General features: G+C 42.2%; 1 protein-coding gene and 1 long non-coding RNA gene across 2 annotated transcripts in view; one reads left to right on the top strand and one right to left on the bottom strand.

Annotated features, from left to right (window-relative positions):
* foxp4 (forkhead box P4) overlaps positions 1-17,979 on the top strand; it is an 88,180-nt gene extending 70,201 nt beyond the window's left edge. Inside the window, exons 10-18 of the mRNA XM_062398505.1 lie at positions 704-791; positions 2,341-2,424; positions 4,657-4,882; positions 5,345-5,421; positions 5,512-5,613; positions 9,576-9,697; positions 10,320-10,386; positions 11,417-11,589; positions 12,399-17,979. Coding sequence (XP_062254489.1) covers positions 704-791; positions 2,341-2,424; positions 4,657-4,882; positions 5,345-5,421; positions 5,512-5,613; positions 9,576-9,697; positions 10,320-10,386; positions 11,417-11,589; positions 12,399-12,546 — 1,087 coding nt within the window. The 3' untranslated portion in view covers positions 12,547-17,979. The remainder of the gene's footprint in view (positions 1-703; positions 792-2,340; positions 2,425-4,656; positions 4,883-5,344; positions 5,422-5,511; positions 5,614-9,575; positions 9,698-10,319; positions 10,387-11,416; positions 11,590-12,398) is intronic.
* A 3,498-nt stretch (positions 17,980-21,477) lies between these two features.
* On the bottom strand, positions 21,478-23,358 carry LOC133974274 (uncharacterized). The gene is made up of 3 exons (XR_009924654.1): positions 22,811-23,358; positions 22,659-22,675; positions 21,478-21,906 (listed from the first exon to the last, which is right to left on the bottom strand). It is a non-coding gene; the product is annotated as an uncharacterized LOC133974274 (long non-coding RNA).
* Between the last annotated feature and the right edge of the window lie 2,292 nt (positions 23,359-25,650).

Here is a 25,650-nt window from a genome sequence, read left to right as displayed (position 1 = left end):
CACACACACATTTCTTGGTGTTAAATACACTCTTAGTATAAACAAGTCTAAAACGCAGATTTATGAAGATTACAGGTTAACACCACATGATATCAGAAAAACTGCTCTGATGTTTTGACACTTATTTATCTCACACAATCATATGAACACACACCCACACACACTCATACACACAGGCTAGCGGGGGCAACCTGTGAATAACCTTGGCGATGACAGAGGGGAGAGAAAGGGATGAAGGAAGGGAGACAGGGAGGGGTGCGCTGGGAAAGATCAGAAGGTCTCGGGTCCTCCCACATTGGAGGAAACAAACAGCGCCACCATTTACACACACACATTCACACATGCACAGCAGTGTTAATAAGTGGAGTGGAGTTTCGCTAACAGAAAGTCTTAAGATAAGGCTCTGTGTGATAACACATGAGCTCATATCCAGGTGGTTGTCTTAGATCATGCCTCACTGAGCACCAGTGAAGTATATACACACAAAACACAGCTGCTGTGTCCTTCCCTAGACAAAATAAACCTCCAAGATTATGATTTATTTATGTCTTACTGAAACGGCTCGTAGCTCCGTTTGTATAAAAGTCAAAGGGCTGAGTTAAGTTGTTACTTCATCATCCAGTCTGTTGACATGAGTGTAACTGGACTAGCAGCACTTTGATCGTCACATTTATATCTCCCCCCCTCCCTTTCTCTCCTCCAGGCACTTGAACAATGAGCATGCCCTGGATGACCGCAGCACCGCTCAGTGCCGAGTCCAGATGCAGGTGGTTCAGCAGCTGGAAATACAGGTGAGCTAACACACACTCTCAAACTAAGACACTTAATTTACATCCGCTCACAAACAAAGTCTTGAGGACTGTTTCAGCCAGTCAATGGCAGTAACTTGTCTGAGGCAGGGCAGAGTTTATGGAGAGCAGTGGAGCTTGTAATTTAAAAGGAGCAGTCGGCAGGGAAGCTGCCATCGCTGCTCCAATTATAAAGCTGCTCCGGTCACCAGCAAGAGAGTGCGAGGCTGAGAGAGGGGAGGAGGGAGAAAGAGGAGAAAAAAGAAAGGGGAGAGAGAGAGAAAGAGAGAGAGAGAGATGAGCTAGAAAGTGGAGGAACAGGCTGCACTGCCTCTCTTGTTCTTATAGTGGTTAATGCACGAAAAACCTCTTGAAACATCTGAATGCTCCAGCCAAAGAAAAAATACCAACACTGGATAAGATGTGAGTAGTAAGTAAGAAAAGTTCCAAAGTGTAGTTACTAAACCTGTCACTTCACACTCGTCTTGACATGGTTTCCAAAAACGCCCTGAATACTCCATTCACGTCATAGTGTAGTGTGAGGGGGGGAGAAGGGGCTTAGAGGGGGGTGGAGTGGGGGCGGCGGCCCAGTATTAGGGTTAGAGTTGTTTGGTGGTGGTAGTAAACAGCGTTTAGCTGAGACCCTCAAGCCACCACCAGGGAACGCAAAGTGACAGAGAGGCAGCTGGTGTCACATCACATCACGATGGACGTCTCTCTCTCCCTAACATGTCACTTCATCCCTCAGCAGTCCACAGGAAGCCCACCACTCTAAGCGCCATACACTCACACACCCACACCCAAACGCACATGCACACGCACAAACACATACACACACACACACACACACACACAAACATACACAGTCGTAGCTCCATGACTTCCGAGGACATTACATTGACTTACATTGATTTGCTGGAGACATACTCTAATGGTAACCATAGTTTCCACATGCCCAACCCTATCCCTATCCCTAACACTGAAGTTATTCTAAACATAATTTTAATCAAAACTTAACTTAAACCTAACCTTAAAATATGTCTTTAGCTCAAATGTAATGGTTTAAGTTAAGAGATCTCCTTTTTTGTCCCTATGAGGAAGACATGTCCCCATAATGTGACTTTGTAAACATCAGTAATAACTGGACCACTCTCACACAGACACACTCACATGCATGCAGCAGCACAGGCACTGTGTTTGAGCTCCTCATATTTGCACGTTGCATGTATGTTAATGAGAAAAATCAGTCTTAGTTTAGGTGCCATGTTTATGGAGGCTTCAGGTGTGTAAGCATTCACTCTCGCACAAACACACAGGAGGCGGCGTCTCCACAGGTTGTAGCAGGAGCAATTGAAATGGTGCTTTACAATGTCAAACGGGAACGAGTGTGTCTGCAGGAGAGTGTAAGAGTGTGTGAGGGAGAGAGCTCCCAGTGCGGAGGCAGCTACCGCTCACACTTTACTCTCCACCAAAGGTGTTATTGTAATTGTAAATCAATGTAATTGAGAAAAATGTGATTTCATAAAGATTACCATCCCTGTGTGTTTCCCAGCTGGCAAAAGAGAGTGAGCGACTCCAGGCCATGATGACCCACCTGCACATGCGCCCCTCAGAGCCAAAGCCTTTTAACCAACCTGTGAGTACACCACAGCACCCTGGACCCTACATTACATTACCCCTCAGCCTCTGGCACCGAGCTTCCACTGTTACATCTCATTCACATACAAACTCTTCTTTTATCAGTTTCTTTACTGCTTAACCTTCCTGGGATACGACGCTCCTCTTTTCCTGTCTAGCTTGATATCTGCACCCTCTACTGACCAGTGAGGGTTATTATATCATTAATAAATCACAAAGACGACTTTCTGCTTGTCTAGTTCTTCTCTTTTTTCCTCTTCTCTTTGTCCTTCTTGTTTTCTTCCTTCTCTCCTCTCTGTCTAAACTTCCCATTATACATCTGTGTTTCAGTCGTCAGAGAACGTCATCAATTTCCGCCATTCACAGATTGTGTTGAAGCCCAGATATGTGTTTGATTCAGCCTGTTCTTTTTAAAGAAAGCTGCCAGAGCAATCGCTCACAGCATTTTTAGTGTGCTGACAAAATGGAACGAAATTTGATGTGATGGTTGTGTGTGTGTGTGTGTGTCTGTGTCTGTGTCCGCACTGCTCGGCAAAGTTGTTATTAGGTATCTAATGAATATTTCATTATTCAGATTGACGAGGAGTCTTATTAAAATATGAAGATGTTGAAATTAATTGTCAATTAGAGGTGGAGTGTCTTAATTTGAGGGGATATAAATGGGTGCAGCCGAGTGGCAACGCGTGTGTTTTTGTGTCTACTTTTGTGTGTCTGGGTGATGTGTTGATCACAGGGGGATCAGCTGCCATTAACATCTAATGGGAAATCAGGAAGAGGCGTGTTCTGTCACCACTGGAGACGAGCCTTGGGGTCAGGGATTGGAGGAGGAGGGGCAGGGGAGGAGCGTCAAGAATGGAAACAAAGCTTGGCCTCAATTAACAGGGTTCGACTGTTGCCGTGGTGATGTGGCAGGGTTGCGGCGTTAATGAAGTACCTGTTAAACAGCCCCGCCCCCTCCAGTCAGGCTAAATGGTACGGAGAGGGGGCAGAGGAGAGAGAGAGAGGCAATTCACACATTTTACATACATATAGACAACACATGCACACACATACACACTGTGGCTTTAATTAGTCCTAAGCTAGCATCCCTACAACGGTTGTCCCATAGAGACTGGGCGCACTGGTTTTTTGTGTATGTGTGTGCGTGTGTGTGCAAGGCTCTGCCTAATTGGGCCGTATTAGTCCGTGAAGACTTTGCCATCGCAGAGTGTGTGTGTGTGTATGTGTGTGTGTGTTCCCGTCTTACAAACATGCTGTCGTGTGGTTTTGTTTTTGTAAGCTGAGGGTTAATTGCAGCCGGCGCTCTGTATATAAATATATGTTCATGTTCAATGTGTGTGATTGTGTATGTGTGGTTCTGTACAAGGATGTGGGTTTGCTTTTGGGAACTGGTAGAGACGGAAATTCACTGGGAATATCAATGGCTTTATTATTTTTTCATGATGATGTGAGTTTACATCAGTAAGTCTTTCTGGATTTAGCTTCCCTACTGCTGTCAGTTAAACAACTTCAAATTGAAGGTCCTGCTGGCCCGTGTAGTTTCATGTCTCTGCTCTATGTTGGACAGAGCATTGGTAGAACCCAGAATATGTCAATATTCTTACACAACTAATCAACAAAACTGTTTAGAAACATTATCCACAAAGATATCTGTTAAGTATATGACACAAACAAATCATCTAATGCACTGGTATCACCTGACCCTGATCTTATCTACATGATGCTTCCCTGTTAACAGAACCAGCAGATGGTGAAGCTTTAAACATGAGTGAAGCATCAGTCATATAAATAAAATCTTTGTCCCCTAACTCAATTCTTCACACTTTGGACAGAAACAAAAACTGTATTAATCATAGCTAAGGGACACAAAGTCAATTAAGCCCATTTGATTTGTAACAAAATGTTTCACACTTTTTGAGGTTGATATCAGTCAGCTCAATGTAAATTGATACATACTGCAAGGATTACATTATAGGTACATTGGATAAAATGGAATCGTTTTTTATATTTAAAAAAATGCGGAAATTTCCTTATTTTATTTCAATTATCATAATGATTATATTTTATTTTCTTGACGTTTTTGATTATATTTGACTGATGTTTTGTTTTTTTTATCTAGATTTTTTTATTTTATGGGATCACACAAATAGAAAAACAATGAACATTCTGTGGGGGACAAACGAGCTGAATCAACTCCCTTATTTCTGTGTCTGTCTCTGCCACTCTCCAGCTGAACCTGGCTTCCAGTGGCTCTCTGTTGAAGCGGGACAGCGATGCCTACTCAGAGGGCCTTCAGCACCCCCCCACCTCGGCCGCCACCCCCATCACCCCGCTGCGCCAGGGACCCTCGGTCATCAGCTCCTCCAGCCTGCACTCACACTCCCACTCCCACACGCACGGTGTCGGGCCCATACGGAGGCGCAACTCCGACAAGTATTGCACCCCCATCGCCTCAGGTAGACATTTCCCCTTACCTCACTCAGTGCCATCCTTGTGTCATTATCATATATTATCTAATTATTGATTAAATGATTAATAATAGACTCTAATTATGTTTTTTTTTTTTTAAATCCAGCATTAGGTTTTTCTTCTTTTGCACAGTAATTACAGTATGTCTCCATTCAGCAATCACCTTTCATTCATGGCACAATCCCTGATGTAGTCTTTCCTGCATTAAAAAAAAGAAAAGAAATATAGATATACTCTAGCTCTTAGTTATGATGTCAAGTAGCCAAACTCAATGCATACTGTTATTTTTTTCAGACACCGTTTTAATATTTTGAACCATTGTATTGATCCTTACTTTTTTTATTAGTGTTTACATTGTATATTATTTGGTAAATGTTACACCACACACCATAATTTGTAAATATGTAGCTCACCATACTTAATCCTTACGATGTTTCCTGTTTATTCAGAGCTGGCTCAGAACTGTGAGTTCTACAAGAACGCTGATGTCAGGCCTCCCTTTACCTACGCCTCTCTTATACGTCATGTAAGTCTCCCCTCAGATCCGTTTGCACCATCTCTTCTCTCCATCTGGGATCTCCTCTACATTTTGTCCGCTCTCTCTTCCTGTCCTCAGGCCATTCTGGAGTCCCCAGACAGACAGCTGACTCTCAATGAAATCTACAACTGGTTTACACGGAAGTTCGCCTACTTCAGGAGAAACACAGCAACATGGAAGGTAAGGGCGCATCATATACACCCTGACTTTCACTACATCCTTCAAATGGGGCTTAAAAAAACGAACATGCTGATGAGGAGGGCCTGCTCTCTGGTGGGGACGGAACAGGACAGTGTTTTGAGGCAGTGACGGAGAAGAGGATGAGAAGAACTGAAAACCATCTTGGACAGCCCCTCTCATCTCCTCTCTGCTTAACTGAGGCAGCTCAGGATCACATTCAGCCACAGACTCATCCAGCCACGTACCTCAAAGTGCATGGGGGGGGGCTCCTTTGTGCCATCATAATGAATGCATAACGCCACAGCCCCCCACAGTCTAAGACTCAAATCTTTATATTGCAAATTTATAAAATGGTCTAATATTGTTTATAGTATTTCTATTTTTATCTGGTTTATTCTAGGTTTCATATTTTCTTTCCAGCTACATTTTCTACCAGTGGATCAATCTTTTTTTTATCTTATCTTATCTTATTTACATATATATTCTTATATCAAAATAAACTCAATAATCCCTTTATTAAACCTAAATTCCATTAATGCTGAACCAATATTATATAAATCCCTCAAGCTCACATTATGCTACAAAAGGTTATTATAAAAAAAGTCAAAATTTAACGATGAAAGATAGAAACCAGACGACTTCAAGCAGTATTTTGAAGTTGTTTAAACGATGGTGAAAATGAGTAACAGCGTATTTAGAAAATGTAAGTTTGGATACGGTTCAGACTCAATCAGAGCTAAATGTCTACAGAGTAAATGTGGTCTGTGCCCACTGATGAAGCCTTTCACTGAAGTTGATGCCAGCTGAGAATTGTTCGACCACGATGAGAGAGAGAAAAAATTAACAAAATGAGTGGGCAGGTTATACTGTTATTTTAAACACTGAGGCCATGTGAGTCACTTTGTAGAGAATGGAGTCGCTCAGTGGGCCTAAATGTAATGAAGCCTGTTCTTATAATGATTCCTGAACACACGTGTTCTAGTTCCTCATTCTTCAAACGCTGACTCTGCTCTGCCCTGCAAAAGATATGACTGATATGACAGTTAATGGTTGTTTCTGGTCTTTATGAGAAGCTTTCCTGCGTTTCTCCTCGTTCACTCCATCCTTCTTTCTTCCATTCTCCCACTCCGTCTCTCTCCCTATCAGCCATAAACAATTCCCTCACCTCAAAAATGGCACATGGAGAGTCGGCCCCGCTCGTCCCAGTAGAGCCACATCTAGCCGTGATAAAGCCTCATTATAGAAATGCACATACAGGGCTGGTGCACACACACACACACACACACCGAATTCTTTCCCACACACACTACTGGCCTGATCCAACCATCGTAGGTGCTGACCCATTTCTGAAGAAACCTCACACTAATTTGAATGTCACTTCCTCCAGAGAGAGGGAAAGGGAGAGAGGTGGGTGGTGGGGGAGGAGGGCTGAGGAGAGAACCCCGGCCTTCCTCTAATAGCCCCTAAAACCAAGGGAAGGGAGGTGACAGGACGACTGCGTGGTGTGGAGGAGGTTAAGAGACGGGGGCAGCCCGGAATATCTTTAGTTTCTCATCTGACTTTTATGAATTTTAACTATTAATGTCTGGTGTCTGCTTCCTGCGCCGTTGGCCTCGCAGACCTTTAAATATAGCTTGCTGCGGCCTTATGTATTTATATAGTGGCTCGCCGAGTCAAATAGAGCCGCAGAGATGTATGTCCTTTAATAAGCTGTTATATTTCATGAGGAGAGCAGTGGTGTCAGGGAGTGGAAGTCATTGATCAGAGAGACCGAGGGAAAGAGAATGAGAAAGAGACGAGAGAGAGAGAAAAAGAGAGGGATGATTGAGGGAGGAGGAGAGCTGAGTGTTATTTCAAGGTGCTACATAATGAGATGGAAGCCTGAAAGAAGAGGTTTCATTCTGTTTGTCACTCTTTATTTCTAGATGCACTTGAGGGGTAAATTGATGCCACATGTTAAATTGTAAGCAAAAATAATAATAATAGTATGAGTAAAATAACAAGAAAAGCTGTACATAAGAATTAAATTAATGGGATTAAAAATCCAATTAGTGCTATATAAGAGGCTTCACTTTGAACTCTAGTGGTGGAACGTAATTCATGCATCTCAATTCTAATACAGTGCTTATATTTTACAGCTTTAGTTGCAAGTTACTTTGTAAATTAAGATACATATTATAGACAACATCATACAAACCCTAGAATTAGAACAACGTAACTGTAACTGGGTACTTTGATATTAAAGCATCAGTAGAAATCATACAAAAATATGAAAGACTTTAGCATTAGTAGTCACAGTTTTTCTGGAAAGTTTAACTTAAATATTGGAATATCAATATTTTCAACATCTACTCTGTTAAGATATCACTAATTTTATACTTGTTTCTTCATGATTTTATTCATCATCCTATTCTACTGTTTACAATCCACTAGTCAAAAACCTATACCTGCGTCCAGCCCCTTCCCCCCTCTCAGCCTGAGGGAGTGGAGATGAGTGGCACATGTGCTGCGACCCACTGTAAATGACTGCCAATGTTTTAACTGGGAGAATTAGGCTTTCATCACGGAGACGAATGCAAATAGCACTGCAGTAGCACTGGTGTCTGGCGTAAGCGTGTGTGTGTGTCTGTATGTGTGTGTGTGTTTGTGTGTTTGCACTGTCAGGGTGGCGGGCAGAGATTGGGGTCAGACTCATTTACAAAACTTAGCATCACAGCTCGGGGGTTGAGGGGATGCGGGGGAGAAAGGGTTCCTCTACTGATTATGGCTTGTGTAATTACGTGTGTGTGTGTGTATGTGTGTGTAATTATGGCGTGGAGTGATGCATGCCTGGCCTGTCCCTGTCTCTCTCGGCTTAGAACAGCGTGTCAGAGAGAATATGCAGGATTTAATTATAGACGAATTAAAATTGGTAATGAAATTGGGCATGAACAAACTACAAATAGCAGATGAAAAGGGAGGCCTGTCCCTGGGGGGGTGAGACAAAGATAGCGGTGTGCCTGCCTGCTTGCCCGTCTGAGTGCCTGTGTCTCTGTGTGTGAGTGTGTGTGTGTGTGTGTCTGTGTGTGTGTATATGTGTGTGTGTGTGTGTGTGCGTGTGTGTGCGTGCTGATGATGACTGATTATACATTTTCCGAGATAAAATAACGCTACTAGAGAATTGCTGCCTTGCAGAAGCACTGTACACGGAGCTGCAGTATGTGTGTGTTTATAAGAAGTGATGGGTAAAAAAGGACCATTATTCTCTGGTGACACGTCACATAAAGTCACCTCACAAAAAGCTGAGAAGCATCGTTTGTACTGAGCACACGCTGAGTGGGTGTTCTTACCTCCAGCAAGGTACTGACTTCAAAAACAACATGTTCATGGAATATTGTGGCAACGGAAGATGCACGTTTCAGACAAAAAGCAACTTAGAGGTTAGGTTATCAGGCAACAGCAGGGAATTACATGTAACTCAACAAATTGTTTCACTTTACTTGAAAAGTTCACAATGTCATGTCATCTTGGTATTAAAGGTTGTTTTTAGTTGATTTCTTCCACTATGAGCCAGACTGTCAGTGTGCTGGAATATTTATGAGATGTCGGAAAAGAAAGAACAACAATTTTATGTTGATTTAACAACGTTAAAATTTCTGTGTAAATAGTCAAAAGGAAAAATATTTCATGGAAATAATATGAAATACAGAAACAAAACTAGAAGGCCACGCCAAGGCCCAACATCCTCCTTGAGAAACTATATTTAAATTCACTAGATCCAGATTCCTATTTGGATCTACACCCAACTGCACAAACTCGAAAATGATCAGTCTGCCCCCTGATCTCGATCCACACCATCATTTTATGGGTTATTCCATGGGTCATGCCCTAACCCTCCACAAAATGTCATGGTTGAAAGAAGAATGCCTGGGCTTCAGTCCTAATAAAGCTGGTCTTTTCTGTCCATCTCTCTCTTTTCCCAGAATGCTGTGCGCCACAACCTGAGTCTGCACAAGTGTTTTGTTCGTGTTGAGAACGTGAAGGGAGCCGTGTGGACTGTGGATGAAGTCGAATACCAAAAGAGGAGACCACCAAAGATGACCGGGTAAGAACGCACACAGTCACATACCTATATGCACTCACACACACACACACACACACACACACAAACACATATGCGCACGCTGTCATGCACACATTTAAGAAGAGTAAGATGTGAGTGTGAGCTTATGGATGCTGGCACGATGATTGCCTAAATGGTCCCTCTGTTATTACCGAGAGGCCAACTCAGCAATCATTGAGAATAAGAGTGCTGCTGACTTGTTTATGTACTGTACGTGGCGTGTGTGTGTGTTGTGTGTTTTTCCCTGTTTGTCGACACCATTAGTAAGCAGCTGTGTGAGATGCAAGAGAGCAAAAAACCTTGTTAGCGTGTGTAAACAGATGTTCTCTCCAACCGCGAGAGAAACCAGGGATAATTACTCGCGCACGCACACACACATACACACACACACCTGCGCACCAGATATCAAACACTTTCTCTGTGTGTGTTTTAGCATCTGTTTACAGTCTGTGTATGTTTCTACTTGTAACAAACATATTTGTGAGATTTGTCAGAGCACTTTGGCTGAGGTGCCATCTTCCAACATGTGCAATTAATCTGTGATTCTCACCCGTCTCTCTCTCTCTCTCTCTCCTTCCCCTTGTTCCTGTCTGTGTGTGTGTAGAAGTCCCACTCTGGTGAAAAACATGATTTCAGGCCTGGGCTTTGGATCCCTAAACGCTAGCTACCAGGTAAGGAATGCCCTCTGCTCCTCTTTCTCTCTTCCTCTCTCTCTCACTCACACACCCACAGACGCACACACACACACACACACACACAGGGCAGCCAATCGCAATCAAGGGCACTGATATCAATTCCCTCTCATAATTAGCAGATTCCCTAACGACATTCACGCCACCTCCTTCTCCCACAACAACACATTCTCACCTCCCACCTCACTTTCTCTCACACGCCACCCCACCTCCCTACACACACACACACACCCACACACACACACACTCGACCCATCTCACACCAAACCCACACACGCTTTCAATTTTTCGACTGAGATGATTTATAGCGTCAAGTAGTTGTCAATTAAGGTTACTGCATATAATTATCGCATGTCCCAGAAAATCCATCTCGGAGTGAGAATTCCCCTCCTTCTCTCTGTACCGCACTTTATTTCCTGTGTGAGAAGTGAAGGTAGAGTCCGCCTCACATCTGCAGCTGGATGTGAGTGTGTAAAGCTGTGACCTGTTGGTTCACTTGTTGTTCCTCCGTCTCACTGCTTGTGTGTGGTCTAGTCAGGTTCTCTCCATGTTCCTTCATTGGAACACACACACAAACACACACAAACTCACTCTGGTGACAGGGATTTAAATGTTGTAGTCAGGCTATGGGATGGAAAGTACTGTATATAAGTGCCCCCTAGTGGTTTGTCAAGTGAACTAGCATGTGAGTGGATTCAAAAGCTCCCCATGAGAAAGCGCTCTGATCAGCACATTAAGAAACACTCATCAGTCATTGTGAAGATTTACTATGTTGTGTTTTACATTATGTGTCAATTGATCTTATAAACAACTTTGATTATAATGTTTAAATATATTAAATTAATAATGAGTCGAATGCTTCTGGTTCTGGTGGACAGCGTTTTTATTTATTATTCATGTATTTATTTATTCATTTATTCATTTTCTTATCAAATTTGACAAGTCATAATTGTAGAAAACAAACATAACCCGGCTCCAATTTGATTTGACTTTGTGTGTGTGTGTATAGGCGGCGCTGGCAGAGAGCAGTCTGTCCATGCTGAACAGCTCCCCCCTGGTGAGCCCTCCGTCTGCAGCCAGCCTCAACATGCTGCACGTGGGCCACGACGATGTCAGCTCCACTGTGGAGCAGGTCAACAGCAACGGCAGCTGCAGCCCCACGCTCAGCCCTCACCAGTACAGGTACTTACTATAAACACACACACAGACACACACACACACATGATCAAGCAGACAAAACTACTTTAACCTGTGCCTGAGTTTAAAGATAATTACTGTCTGCACAATGCTCAGTATCAAACTAAAATTGTAATGTTTGTCAGTGTGGATCTAAATACAGTTGTGATGGTGATATATTGATATTGATATTATAATTATTATCTTAATTTGAGATGTCTTACCAAATAAATCATTTACATGTAATTTAAGAATGAACCGAAGAGAATCTAACATATTCGAGGAAAATGTTTCTCCTGCTGCTTTAAGATGCTGCTCACCTAAAATTCTAGTTTCACGGGAGATTGTCGGCTCTGCAATGATCTATGTGCTGTTTGTGATGCTTTTTATTGCATGAAATACTGAATGTTCACATTTGTTTTTGACAACTTTTTATTGGTTGTGAACAAATGTAAAACAATTCTAGGTTTTGCACTATTTTAAATCAGAACATGATATTACAATGATTCTAAAATAACATGCAGTTTTACTCTGGTATTTTCTACCAAAGTCAACCACATCATGATGTAACCACATCATATTTTACCATATCAAACACTACCAATGAGATTTTATTGTTTAACCTGCATGACTTGTAATTTCCATTGCACATTTGTGAGCAAATAACAATTAAACTACCTGGGTCAGTTGATCGTATAATTAGCATCAGCATATTTGGCAGCAGTGTCATCAAGAAAGAAAGTCTGCTACTGGCATATGCTCTTTAAAACTTCCCCTTTTCCTTTCCTAATGTCAGCCTGCTCTATCTCCTTCAGCCACCCGGTGCATGTGAAGGAGGAGCCCACTGATGTGGATGAGGACGGTCGGCCAGTATCCCTCCTGGTTGGGGTCACACACCACATGCCATTGCCGAGTGACGAGCGCGATCTGGAGGAGGATCTTCCCAACGAGGACCTGGAGTAGGACAGATCCTAGAACGGACCAGAGGGACGGGACACACAGCGAGATCAACCCCCCCCCCCCCCCCCCCCGAGCCCTCCCGTCAGCCTGAAGAGGAAAAAATTGCGACAGTACACTTGTGAGAAAAAGAGAGAAAAAAAGAGAATGTTATTTTTTGTTTTGTTTTGAAGAAAATGCAAGCAACCAAGGATGACATTGAGAAACACCAAACAGGGTTAGATGACCTCCGTTACTTTCAGACACAAAAAGAGAAGACTGTGGAGCACTGCTTTACCCCCATGTGTTTCTTTCTCCGACACTTGGCTCAGAGGTGTACCACCACTTAATGCATACACACTCACACAAACACGCACACAGACACACTCATTCATGTCTCACCATGTTTCGTTATCCTCCCTGGTAACATCAGCCTCTGTGTAGAGACCCCTAGAGGCGTTGACACACACACACACACACTCGTCTCCTCGCCCCACCACTCTGTACACACCCTGCTCACTGTCGTCTCGGGCTGCCTGGGTAGCCGCTTTATCTCTAATCGTCAGTTGAGGAGACACACAGATGCGTGTGTGAGTGTGTGTAAGAATGAAAAAAGACACACAGGATCATGTGTATATAGATTTGGAGCAGTCATCAGGGGCTGTGCAGTATACCTCTCCTTCTTCCCCCTCTTGAGTCAATCACTTGCTTTTTCATTTTTATTTGATTTGATCAAAATGAAACTGTCGGGCCTCGAGATAGGAAGGAAGGAAGGAAGGAAGGAAGGAAGGAGGGGTGCTTTTAAAGATGACCTCCAACAGTGGTCCAAGCCCTCGACGACACCTACCCAACGAACGGATGCGGCGCGGCCCCGGTCTGCCCACAAGCTTCTGCTCCCAGCAAGACACTTAGTGTTGGACATCTTTTAAACTCTTCGCTTCTAACTGAGGAAAGCGAAACACATTTCCAACCCACCTCCATCCCAACCCCCACCCCCCAAAAGATAATGCAGGAATAGGACCATTTGGTGCTGTCCTTCTCCTCTCCTCCGTGTAGGGATGGAGTGATGAGCTTGGAACACTTGACGTGCGAGAAGAAAAAGAGAGGAGGCTGATAGAAAAGAGGGAGGAAGCATCTACAGAAATATTGTGACTAAAAAAGAAAACTGTTCATGATTATGGAGTATAACAAGAAAAAAAACGTGTGGTAGCTTTTGTCATTTCCTTTTTTTATTTGATGTTATGTTGACGATGTTATTATCATTTTTTGAGGATCAATATTTCCATGGTGGCGTTCTGTTTCAACGTACCTTTTCTAAGAATGCTGTTTTTTTTGTTTTTGTGTTGTAATTTGTTTGATTTACTCTGGTTGCTCACACCATTCCAAATGAGTATTGGCTAAAAAAGAGAGAAAGAAATGAAAGCGCAGTATTGTCCCAACTTGTGACCCCGCCCCTCTCCCGTTTCTGTCCCAAGTGTAGCAGGCAAGAAATTTGGAAATAGCACTTAAAGTTTCCATTATCCAGACAGATTATTTAACAGCTGAATATTTTTTGTGTTAATTCTCTCTCATTCACTTGTTTTTCGGTTGTGTATTTAGTTGAGAAATATCAGTGATGCTTTAAAAAATATATATTATTACTGCAGTCAGAGAATACCTCATCCCACGAAGGCTCCGCCTGGAACTGTGTCCAAATTGATAAACAAAATAAGGGGAATTCTTTCTGTGGGACACCAAATGTGGCAACTCTGCTCGGCTTCAGACTCAAAGCTCTATGGTTGTAATTGTTACTGTGTAGAAGCTATCTGCAATTCACTGTGTGAGTTTGTGTTAAAGGAATAGCACGTGAGATATTTTTTTTGTTTTCTGTGAGCATAAAAGCATTACTTTTCTCTACAGTGCCATACCAAATTTTAACATTTATTTGAATCTGTTCTCTGCTTGTTCCCGTTTTTATTTTTGTTACAGGTAACCAAAGAAATATGTAGAAAACCAAAAACCCTGTAGTTTATTTTGACCCTTTTTGAGTTTCCCCCCTTTGTTTTCCTTCTTCCTCCTAAAGAACTGGCCAAAAGACAACAAACCAGGAGTTTGAATTCCTATTATTGTATTCACATAAATTATACATGACTTACAGTGCTGACCATTCCAAAAACCAAAGTGTGTGAAGCAAACTCGACTTTGGAGACATGAAAGCTTTTTACAAAAGTGTTTATGAATAACTCGCATTAGGTATGAGGCCAAAAAAAACCTAGTATTAAAAAACCTCCCACGGTTCCTCCAAAAAAATAAGAGTAAAAAAAATAGCACTTAGAGGTGAAACTCCCGCTCTCAGGCTAAACTGTATTCCAAACAATCCAAGGATTGGCCCGAGTAGTGGGAGCAGACCTGAGGCACTCGTGACGTGTTTGAGCACGTGTAACAAATAGAGACGTTAAACACTTGACTCTACAAGCTGTTTTTCTGGTGCTGTCATAATTAACAATTTGAGTTTTTTAAAAGTAGGAAAAAAACATGCTCTCTTAACCTGCATGTATTTACAGGAAGAGGAAGTGGACTGTGTTGTGGTTACACAACTCACATCTTTCAACCAATCCAAATGAATATTAGGGAAAAACTAAAAAAAACATACCAATGTAAGAGGAAAAACAACCAAGGGACATCATGTGATTCAAAGTTGGGCTCATATTTTCATACCTTTTGTCAAACTATCACTTGCACTCTTATTTAACTAACGAACCTTTCTGATGACTTTGTGTTCAAACAGGACTGTTTCCTGTCACATTCGAGACTGATTTCAGACAAAGTACAAAGTGGCAGACGGACGTCTTGAAACGAGATAAAAATAAAAACCAAAAATAACACTACCTCCTTTTCGAAAAACAGTTCAACACATAGCCAATGGGAGACTGACCTCTCTTAGAATATGTTTTATTTTTTCCCCCTCTCCATTCTTCCTTGATGATAATAATGAATGCCAAAATAGTGTCGCGCTTACTGTATGACTGACGAGGAAACAAAAAAGAAGCTATTTGGTGATCCGGACTCCCCATCACATCTGCTTGAGCCCAAAAACATAGAGATGTTTCACTTTCCATGGAATTTAAAAACGACTACCTCTCCTTTAAACCACATCTAAAGCACTCTCTCTGTCTCAAAGTGTGCTGTGAAGCGCTCGCTACTTATATAAAAGTTGTCTATCAGCTGTGTGAACCTGACCGTGCTCCTGCGCCTGATTAGCACTGAGCTATGTGAGCAGCCTCTGAACCGTGTGCTTCGACTGTATGTGTGCATATTAATGATGGCAGCCAATGAGAAGCCGCTCGTTAATGGCCGCGTGGCGTTGCAGGGAGCTGGCTGTCAGGGGTAATGATGGGCAGAATATATCAGACACACACACACACACAGGGACACACACAGATAGCGTAGACGCAGGGCTATGGGTTAGTGCAAACAGAGGCTCTGACCATCCAGATATCCAAAGACCCACATCCATAGCAGTCACCCCCCCCCCCACCCATCACCAAAACGCTCGCAGAGGCGCTTATTGAAACACATCACTACTAGTAGTAATATCCAAACCAAGAGGAACTGCTGCATCCCGTACATAGATGATCTCTGACTCGTGCTTTAAGGTACACCTGTAAACAAAGCTGTTTTATAAAGATGTAGATTGTTCACAGGTCGCCATGTAAGACTTCTGTTTTTTTTTTTGTTTTTCTCTCCAGCTCGGCATAACATGATGTATTCTTGTATAGTAGTGCTTGACCTATCTCTCCAGGGCATTCTTTCTCATTTTGTCCTTTCAGTTTCTCTTCTTTTTTTGGGGTTTGTTTGTTTTGTTTTTCTCCTCTGCACCTGTTTAGCTATTGTAAAGCTTTCAGCTCTGATTCCTATACTGTACTGCTAATGCTGAAGTATATGTATTTATCATATTAAGTGCTGCAGATATCTTGGTTTTAATAGTTTTTTTTGTTTCCACTTTTTCAGTTCTTCATAAAACGTCTGGGACGCTGATTTTTTAAGTGTATTATCTCTAAAAAAATTAAAAGATTAAAAGTTAGATCAGTGGTTTAGGTAACACCTGTTTGTATATTTATCTTAGCTAGGTCTATTTTGATACTTTTTTGTCTCTGTACTGCATTTATGCATTTTTAAGGAAAGAAAAAAAACAAATGGAAAACAAAACAAAAAAGTTACTTCATTATGTATTGATACCTCAGAAGGACTTTTTCTCTAAAGACAGGACCAAAACCTCCAAAAAGAAAAAGAGAAAGAGGAAAAAAAATGTGAGAATATGTAGCCCCTCTCTTGCTTTAAAAAATGCAGAGCTCTAGAAAGGTATTGCCGTTGGCCCTTTCAGGTGCCAATATATGTCCAAGCTTCCTTGTGACCCCCCCCTCCCTCCCTTTGACCCCTGAACCCTGTCATTCCTGTGCTGAACTCTGACCTCGCAGAGCTGTCAATCGTCTGCAGGTGAAATGGGGCTGTGGCTGAGTCACACCGCGCACCCTGCTGCCGGCGACCAGTCGCAGGCCGCATCTCCCCGTCCCGCAATTGCAGATCCAAGACTGACCCTGTGGCAGTTTTTTGATACTCCTCCTCTCTGCGTGTACTCTCAATACCAAAATGTGGAACGGCTCCCAGAGATGCAGCTCATCTTCTGACTACCAAAGGCATTGCGAGCCAACATTGCTTAGTCCAAACCCCTGAACTGTAACCAAACCGTAAAACCAAACCAATGCCACAAACGTAACCAAACAAACGCTGAGCTGCTTCCAAAACTCTCTGACTTCACTGATCACCTTTACAGATAGCTGTTATCTCTCGTACATCCACGTGTTGGTGTTGTAGGATCCGGTCTGTGTACCGCTTGGGCTGGCGAGTGACTCAAAGGACGTGGGAAACCCAGATCCTGAGGTGTGATTGGACAGTTCTGAGGTGTCACATGAGGGGGAAGGGACTCTCAAAGCGGAGCATTGCCTGACGGTATTATTAAGTAGACAGCCAGAATCCAATGGAACTACCACTTCATTTCTCCTCGGGTTAAACCTTAGGAATGTGTGTACATTTTCAGCAGTGACTCTCTATTGTTTCTTAGTTTCAGTTTACCTGCTTACCTCTCTTTATCCTTTGTTTTTGTTTTTTTGTTCTGTTTCTTGTTATTTGAAAGTGTGAGCCGAGGAGGAGGCGGGGACAGGGACTGGACCACGGCTTTAGACAGACAGTGGAGCCCAGCCCTCGGACCCTCCACCCCGGGTAGCCATGTAATGCCAGTCACTGCCCTTTCCTTCATGCTGTATAAAACACACACATATATCTGTGTATTTGTAACCTGAATCTTCTTGTGTCTGTCCATGCAGACAATAAAAAACTGTACAGTAGGTCTAGTTGCATGTAATCTGTACTAATTATTGACAATGGCATTATAAAATGCAATAAAATACTTATTACACTGTCCCATGCTGTGTCCCTCTTTGTTCTCCAGGGAAATCCAATGTGCACATCACACGCACACAGGTAAACATTTAGACAATAGGAAACCTTTTACAACAATTCTTTTAAAAATATGAAATATTCAACAACTGTAAATTCAACTCTAAATTCTGATAAAACTGAAAATATACATTTAACTTTATATAATATCAGAAATTAAAGGTTGAAAAAACATTAAACAGTTTAAATCATATATTTCCATATATAATTTTTTTTAAATTTTAGAGATATTTCATGGGGCTACATGATACACACACACCGAAATGGCAACGCAATACGTTTTCGCTTTCAAATGCAGCTACTTCAGTTTTTCACTGTGACCTCTGGGAGACCACTTGTCATATAAACACCCTGCTGCTGCAGTTTGTAATTACTATAATTACGAATAACCAATCAATGAGACTACTGTTAACAATGTAACAAAAGTGAGGCCAAATGTTTTTGAAATATTGAACGAATTTCCTCTTCCTCCAGTTGTATGACAGCCTGCAGGGACAATTATTTTAAAGTGAATCAGTTTAAACTAAACATAGGCGGGGCGGCACCATATTCTACTTATTAATTACTTGATTTTATTTTATTATTTTATTTTATTTTCTTCAATTACATTTGACGTCTTATTATCAATCAAGTAGTTCTTTATATTATATTGAAAATACATGTTTTATTATTTGAATTGTGTATGATAAAAATATGTGATTTCCACAATTTTTTAAAAATGGCAATTACTTTCCCAAATTGTTTGCTGGTGGGGAGCTCATTGTAATAAGGGTTCTCTTGAGAAAAGTGCTTTGACAATAATACGGATAATACACTTCATCAGACCATATGGTGACATCAGACTATGGGGTGACAGCCAATCAAATGACAGGAGCTGACTCACTGAATTACACTCTGTTGGATGACTGGTAACTTTTAAAGGTGCGTACGTCGTTGTTCAGAGGCTACCATGAGTTGTGATGCAGAGTGTGGCCACTAGGAGGAGTAAACAAACTGGACAACACGTGCAGCATTTCACAAACACAAACCCGGCAACAAACATGACTCCGGTCCACTGACGTGCTCCGACCAACAGGGAGGGCCAGAGAGCACGGAAGAACCTGAGCTGTGAGACAACTACCTGTGCCTGTATGAAGTCTAAGAAGAATGCAGGTGGCTGACGTCTCATTAGATTAACAGAAGAGGTGTCACGTCTGTCCTTCTTCTTCATTCCCATCTTCAGTTTCTTCCCTCTCCTTCCTTACCTGCCTCCCTCTTCCTTTCAGGTTTGGCTCATGCCCTACAGCTTATCTTTAAACCTGAGCGCTGCATCGTGGATGTGTTGCCACGGATAGAAAAACAATGGAAACTGGCTGCAGGTCTTTTGGAAAGTTTAAACTCTATTTAATCTTGTGCTTTTCGTAAACTTCTTCGTCAGTCAGCTGGGAGCGAACTCACTCTCAGCGCTTAAATCCCTGTGACATTTGGTTTTGGGAGAGACCCCATCTTAAGCCTATTGCAGAGACACACGCACACATGCACACACGTACAGGGGAACACACACTTACTGGCATACACACATGACCATGAATACTAAGCAGAGATCTAGTATGGTATACTTTCACAAGGTGAACCAGGGTGCAGAGCAACACACAAAGAGGTTGTTCTTGGCATGGCACTGTCGTGTTTGGCCCGAACCGGAGGCTGAAGCTCTGGATATGTTTCTTAGCGCTCATCTCAGCAGAGTAAGCGTTAGGTGCATGCACACGCACGTGCATGCATGCCTGTTTATGTGTCTGCAGGAGTATTTGCACACATGTTTTAATTTGATTTTTATCTCTCCTGTCTGCATATGTGCGTAGACTTGTGATGCTTAAATCAATGCTAGTGTGCATGCGATCAGGTGTGTGGGTTGGGTGGGTGTGGAGGGCCGGCTCACCCCAGCAGCATGGAGAGCATTGAGGTCCAGGCAGACCCTGTGAGTCACAAAATACATTTACTGACATTTTTCTGCGTCTCTCCCCCGTACACTCCCTCTGTCATCCTCCCTCTGCCTTCTTCCCCTCTCTGTGTCTCTGTGTCTGTGGTTGCAGAGTGGGCCGCGCTCCAACCAGTATATTGACTCAGACAAAACAACACAACATGCTACAGTATATATCTGCTGCTGCTGCTGCATGCGTCCATATGGATCTGCTTATTCACTCTAATGACCTGAGACTCTGTCTTTCTTTCTCTCCGCACATTAAAATGTAACCCAACCACTTTCTGGTATAGGCCCCATTCAAGTAAACACCAAGCACTGATATACGGTAACACTCAGTTTGCTCAGCTGGACTGCAGGCCCTCTGTACAATTTATATTAGAAATGGAAGAAGAAGAAGAAGAAGAAGAAGAAGAAGAAGAAGAGGAAGAAGAAGAAGAACCATGCAATTAAGTTATCTTATGTTGTACACATTATTTCCACCTGATGACAAAGACAGATATTGATTATCTCAGTAAAACTTAATACATCCCACCTATGACACATGCAGCCGCTGACCTCTTAAAGGTGCTGTATGTGTTAACTAAAGCACAAAGGGATTGGCTCCTGAGGGGCTGGAGCCAATCCCTGCTGTGATTGGGTGAAGACTAAATTAAAGTGTCACTCAGTAGAATTCACCTTCTTCTACCAACAGTCCCTTTAATGAAACAAATTTGTATTTCACTTGATTCAGATCTGTAATTTGTTGAGACACTAACGACATAAAAAAAATTGTGTGAGTGTGCGTGGGAGGGGGGGAGGGGGAGGGATCCACTCCCTAATCCAGATCCACACCAAAATTTTAACTTTTCGTTCCTCCCCCTCATCCTTCCTGCTCACTGACAGATTAATAAACAAATGCAGATGAAAACAACTCGATGGAGGTTATGGTGATTGTTGTGGTTGGTGATGTTGAGAATAACTTAATGCCATACATCATAGCATGAAGTCCCCCAGACCCCAATGTAAACAATGGTTAGTTAGTATTTGTTTTAACTGAATTACACTGATGTGGTTTATTTATTAATTCAACAATGTTTTCTGACTTTCACAAACAACCATGGCTGACACAGAGAGCGAGGGGACGTCCCATTGCTATTGCCTCACAGGTATATGCTCTACATACCCTCCTCTGAGAAGCCATGAGAAAGTGGAACTCCATGTGTGGCAAGAAATAGAAATAGAGAGAGAGAGAGAGAGAGAGAGAGAGAGAGAGGGAGAGAGAGAGAGAGAGAGAGAGAGAGAGAGAGAGAGGGAGAGAGAGAGAGAGAGAGAGAGAGAGAGGGCCCCAGCTACAGAACAAAAGCATCTTTGTGAGTGATTGGGACCACATTTTCACCCTGCCCTCTCTCTCTCTCTCTCTCTCTCTCTCTCTCTCTCTCTCTCTCTCTCTCTCTCTCAGATTGCCAAAAAACTACTGACACAATCAACATTAAAGTTTTATATGATACAGAGACGTCTCAGCAGATACGCTCTGTGTACGTGTGGCTCCAGTTTCACCTCTTTGCGAACACACATTTATATACAAACCCACACTCTTATGACATACTCATAGCATTGGGTGTGTTCATCATTGTGCTCTCTCTCTCTCTCTCTCTCTCTCTCTCTCCCCCTCTGCTTCTGTCCGGAGCCTTACCCTATTTTTTTCAATCTCTACATTTCCGCTGTCTACCCCTCCTACTCTGACCGTCTGCTGTTGTGACGCCGGGTTGTGGCATCCCGTGCAGTCTGGTCAGAAGTCCTGGTGGAACAGTGGAGCAGCCTTCACCCCAGTTGTCCGGCTGTGGCCAGCTCCAGAAGGCGACCTGTTCTTCCTCTGCTGGATCTCGGTGGACTGGAAAGCCTCTGAAGCCTCAGAAGCCCATAAGCCAAACAACGAACAGGTCTACGTGCTGTGAGGAAGGCAGAACTGCTTTCACCATGGTGAAACATGGCATCATCTCCTCTGTGAGGACAACTTGTACAGTACAAAGAAGAAATTATAACTTCCCTTCCTGCTTAAATGTAGTCTTTATGATCTAAGTTGTGACTCAGACACTGAACTAAGCAGCTTCATAAGAGGGAGTATTGTATTGCACTGTGATCTGTGGCGGATCTCTGTTGTTTCTTACTGAGGGGCCACAAAGGGGCTAATTATATTTCTAGCATCTATGCACAATTCAGCACTTCTTTTCAATATTTTCTCTTTAATATCAGCATCACACCGAAACATAAACATATGTATTCTTTGATATAGGCCTAGCATTGGCCATCTCCTCCTGAGGATGGTGATATCATTGACTTTTCAAGTAGTAAAATGTTGATGCAACAGCCCATATTTGCAATGCATATTCACTTGAAGCGGTGCTTTGACATCGAGTGAACTTGGCTGATTTGCTTTATTGCAGAGAGTTCGATGAGTCGGTCTATTGGCTGTGCAGTAATTATGTAGCTGGCCTCTAGGCTTAGCTTAACAGAAGGAGTGAAAAGCGTGGGACAAAGCCTGGCTCTCAGAAAGTAACTAAATCTGTGTTGGTGCCTGGCATGTACTCCTGGCTAAGATACAGTCTGACACAAAAGCCTATGTACAACAGTGAAGTGCCATTCTTAATATTAAGTTTTAGTACAGATTGAACAAACATGAAGGGTAGGCAGATTCTGTTACCTCTGAATCGAGCCAGGCTAGAAGGAACAAAGAAAGAAGCAAGAGTCATAATCCTAAAATCTTGAACTATTTCTTTAAAGAACAGTTTTATTTTCGCATGAAGGACAAATTACAATCTGCTGTTGCAGCAGTTTCTGTCTAGACTCAAATACCTCTCTGTGTGTCTGTGTGTCCGGTCCATAATTGGAAGCTGATTTGATAGCACTCTTGGAAGTGAGGAATGTTGAGGGATGTTGTCATATTCATCTGCCTGATGCACCAGGCCTGGGTGATCCAAAGTGTCCCTGTTCACCTCTACAGGAAGTCGGACAACCAGCACATCTCCTCCTCTGTGACAAATGGGTTTAAAGTCCATGAAACAACCGTTAAATAAAGTTTGATTAAATTATCATTGAGTAACTTTGAATCACCAGCTTTTAAATAATTATGTAAATAAGTCAGAGACGGAAGTGAAAGCTATCAGCTGACCGTGGAGAACCTTGTGGGTGCGGTGACTGGTGGAGGAGAGAGAGTTAAAGCTTTTCAGGAAGTGGAGGACAAGAACATTGCTCCGCTCTCATTGTTCAGTGTGAGAAAAGGTTTGGTGACTCAGACAACACACAAGAATCTAATGCAGCCTGCGAAGCTTGTATTGGGTTTGTGATTCATGTGATTTATGGTCCTTTGTTTTCATATGAGATAAATGTAGAGTGTCATCCTGTCCTCCGCCAAGGAGGTAATACCCTGTCTGTTTGTCTGTTTGTCTGTTTGTCTGTTTGTCTGTTTGTTTTTACGTAAGATTTCACAGAAACAACTTGCCAGATGGTCCATCCATAAGATTTTGGTGCGGATCCGAGGCAAGTGGCAATACAGGAATATTTGATCTCTTTCTTTAACATTGCGAGGGCATTTTTCAACATTTTCACAGAGAATATGTCATGGATCTTCATTTAAAAAAAGCATGCATGTTGAGGAAACTGATAGCTATGTGTGTGTGAAATTTGGTTCAGCTTGATTGAATTTAAGAGGAATGTTGGGCCTTAGCGCAAGTATGCACTCTACTGACTGACACTCTACATAGTTATACAGTATGATATCAGATAAAAGATGAGACATTTCACAACTAGCACATTTTAAACCTTTGAATTGGCTGAATAGAATTTTATTTTTTCATTTTTTTACATTATTTGTGAGCACCCTGTCAAAAAACCTCCCCTGCAGTTAATGACACGTATTCAAATGTGTTTATATGAATAAGCTCAAAGAGACTTTGCCAGTTTTGTGAGCAAACTTCCTTTTAATGGTGGTTTTGTTAAAATGCTTCACTTGTATTATTTCCTGCCAGTGCAGTGAGTGAATTTCCCTTGTCAAGACGTCTTCAAATTTAAAATCTGGAAATAAGACTGAAAAAAGATGACCTAGTTAAGTCTTAATAATGCAAAAAAAGTGAACTGCTTCTAAAACCTTTTACTTTTTAGAATCAAACTACATGATCTTAAACTAAGGAAATAATTAGTATTTTAAACGTGCAAACGATCATAGTGTGCACATACACATCGCTCTTGGTCAAATGTGTTTGTTCTGAGTGAACGCCTCATTACATCTTAACAGTGAGGCCTGAAACTTGACAGGGCCATTTTTGCTGTGAAAGCGATTTGTCTGAGTTCTGTGAAATATTTGTGTTACAACATCATTTGGAAGAAGGAGTGAGTCTGATCTGCTGTAAAAGCACAGAAGAACGACTCAATACGTCTCGACTTCTTTCTCAAACAAAAGGAAGAAACTCCAGCTGGAACAATACGTCTCTAACACTCACTGTTGCCCACACAAACTGTGACCCGGGTGCCCAGACTGACACCGGGCCCCACACACAGCACAGATCCAACAAGTGCTTCAGTGTCAAAGTCCGTTCAGATGAGTGACGGCACACAAATTGAATAGGAGGTTATCGTGTTGTCAGTAAAAATGAAGGGTGTCTGAAAAGCCCTTTGCTGCTGTGAATTACCTCACACCCCCGCCACGCCTTCACACATCAATCACAGGAAACACACTGTGCAGCTGCTCACCTCCACGTGTCCACCCGGCAGGAGAGGACTGGGCCGGCCTGTCGGTCCTGTGCTGTGTTTGAATGTTTCCTCTGGGAGCCAGGAACCATCGCTTGATATCATGAGTAAAAACTATTCTGGATATTACACTTTACAGAGTTGGGGGAAAGTAGTGGTTTAAACTTAAAAAAAGAGAGAAGGTTGATGGTTTGGTTGGATTATCCAATTCTACATGATCTTATATTTTTGTATTTGTAGTATATCTATGTAGTACTATCAAAGTACTATCAAAACCTAACCATCATGTCCTCTTACATCCAAAGCTCATAAAATAACTAATGAATAAAACTGCATCTATCTGTCAACCGTCATTATGAGAAGACAGTTGATATATATTTCTAGAAGAGGTAAAAGTGGTTGAAAGTATCAGTTAGACACAACTGTCAAAGGTAAATATATTAACCCTGTGATGCTAAAAACTACCATTAGGACTCTTTTACTGTGTGAAGCTCTGAAGTGTCATCCTCTTTCTCTTAAAGTTCAAATGACTGAATACTGCACATGTGAGTACCAACCCTTTGTGATTATTGTCATGGATGTATACAATTTATGGGTTTTTGCTCAGATTTTGATTAACACAATTTTAGTATTTCCTGATTCATAGTCGATATTCGTTTATCAAATAAAAAACATCTTGCAGTACTTGATGACAAGGTACTGGTCACGATGGACACTTTCAGAATGAGACACATGGAGCCTACACAGACACATGTTGTGATGTAAGATGCCAGGTTTAGTTTTAGTGCGTCTTTGACGAGACGGCAGCTATTTTAATTGTTCTTTATAAAAACAACCAGCTAATATCATTGGCATGTGTAGGCACAAGGTGGGGACCTGCCCTGAAGGGTTTATTGTAATTTCTTCTGAGTCCACAATTACTATCATGAGGGTGAATCATGAGTCATCGC

Source organism: Platichthys flesus, chromosome 2, assembly GCF_949316205.1.
Source record: "Platichthys flesus chromosome 2, fPlaFle2.1, whole genome shotgun sequence".
Taxonomy (NCBI): domain Eukaryota; kingdom Metazoa; phylum Chordata; class Actinopteri; order Pleuronectiformes; family Pleuronectidae; genus Platichthys; species Platichthys flesus.
This window is presented reverse-complemented; position numbering and strand designations above follow the sequence as displayed.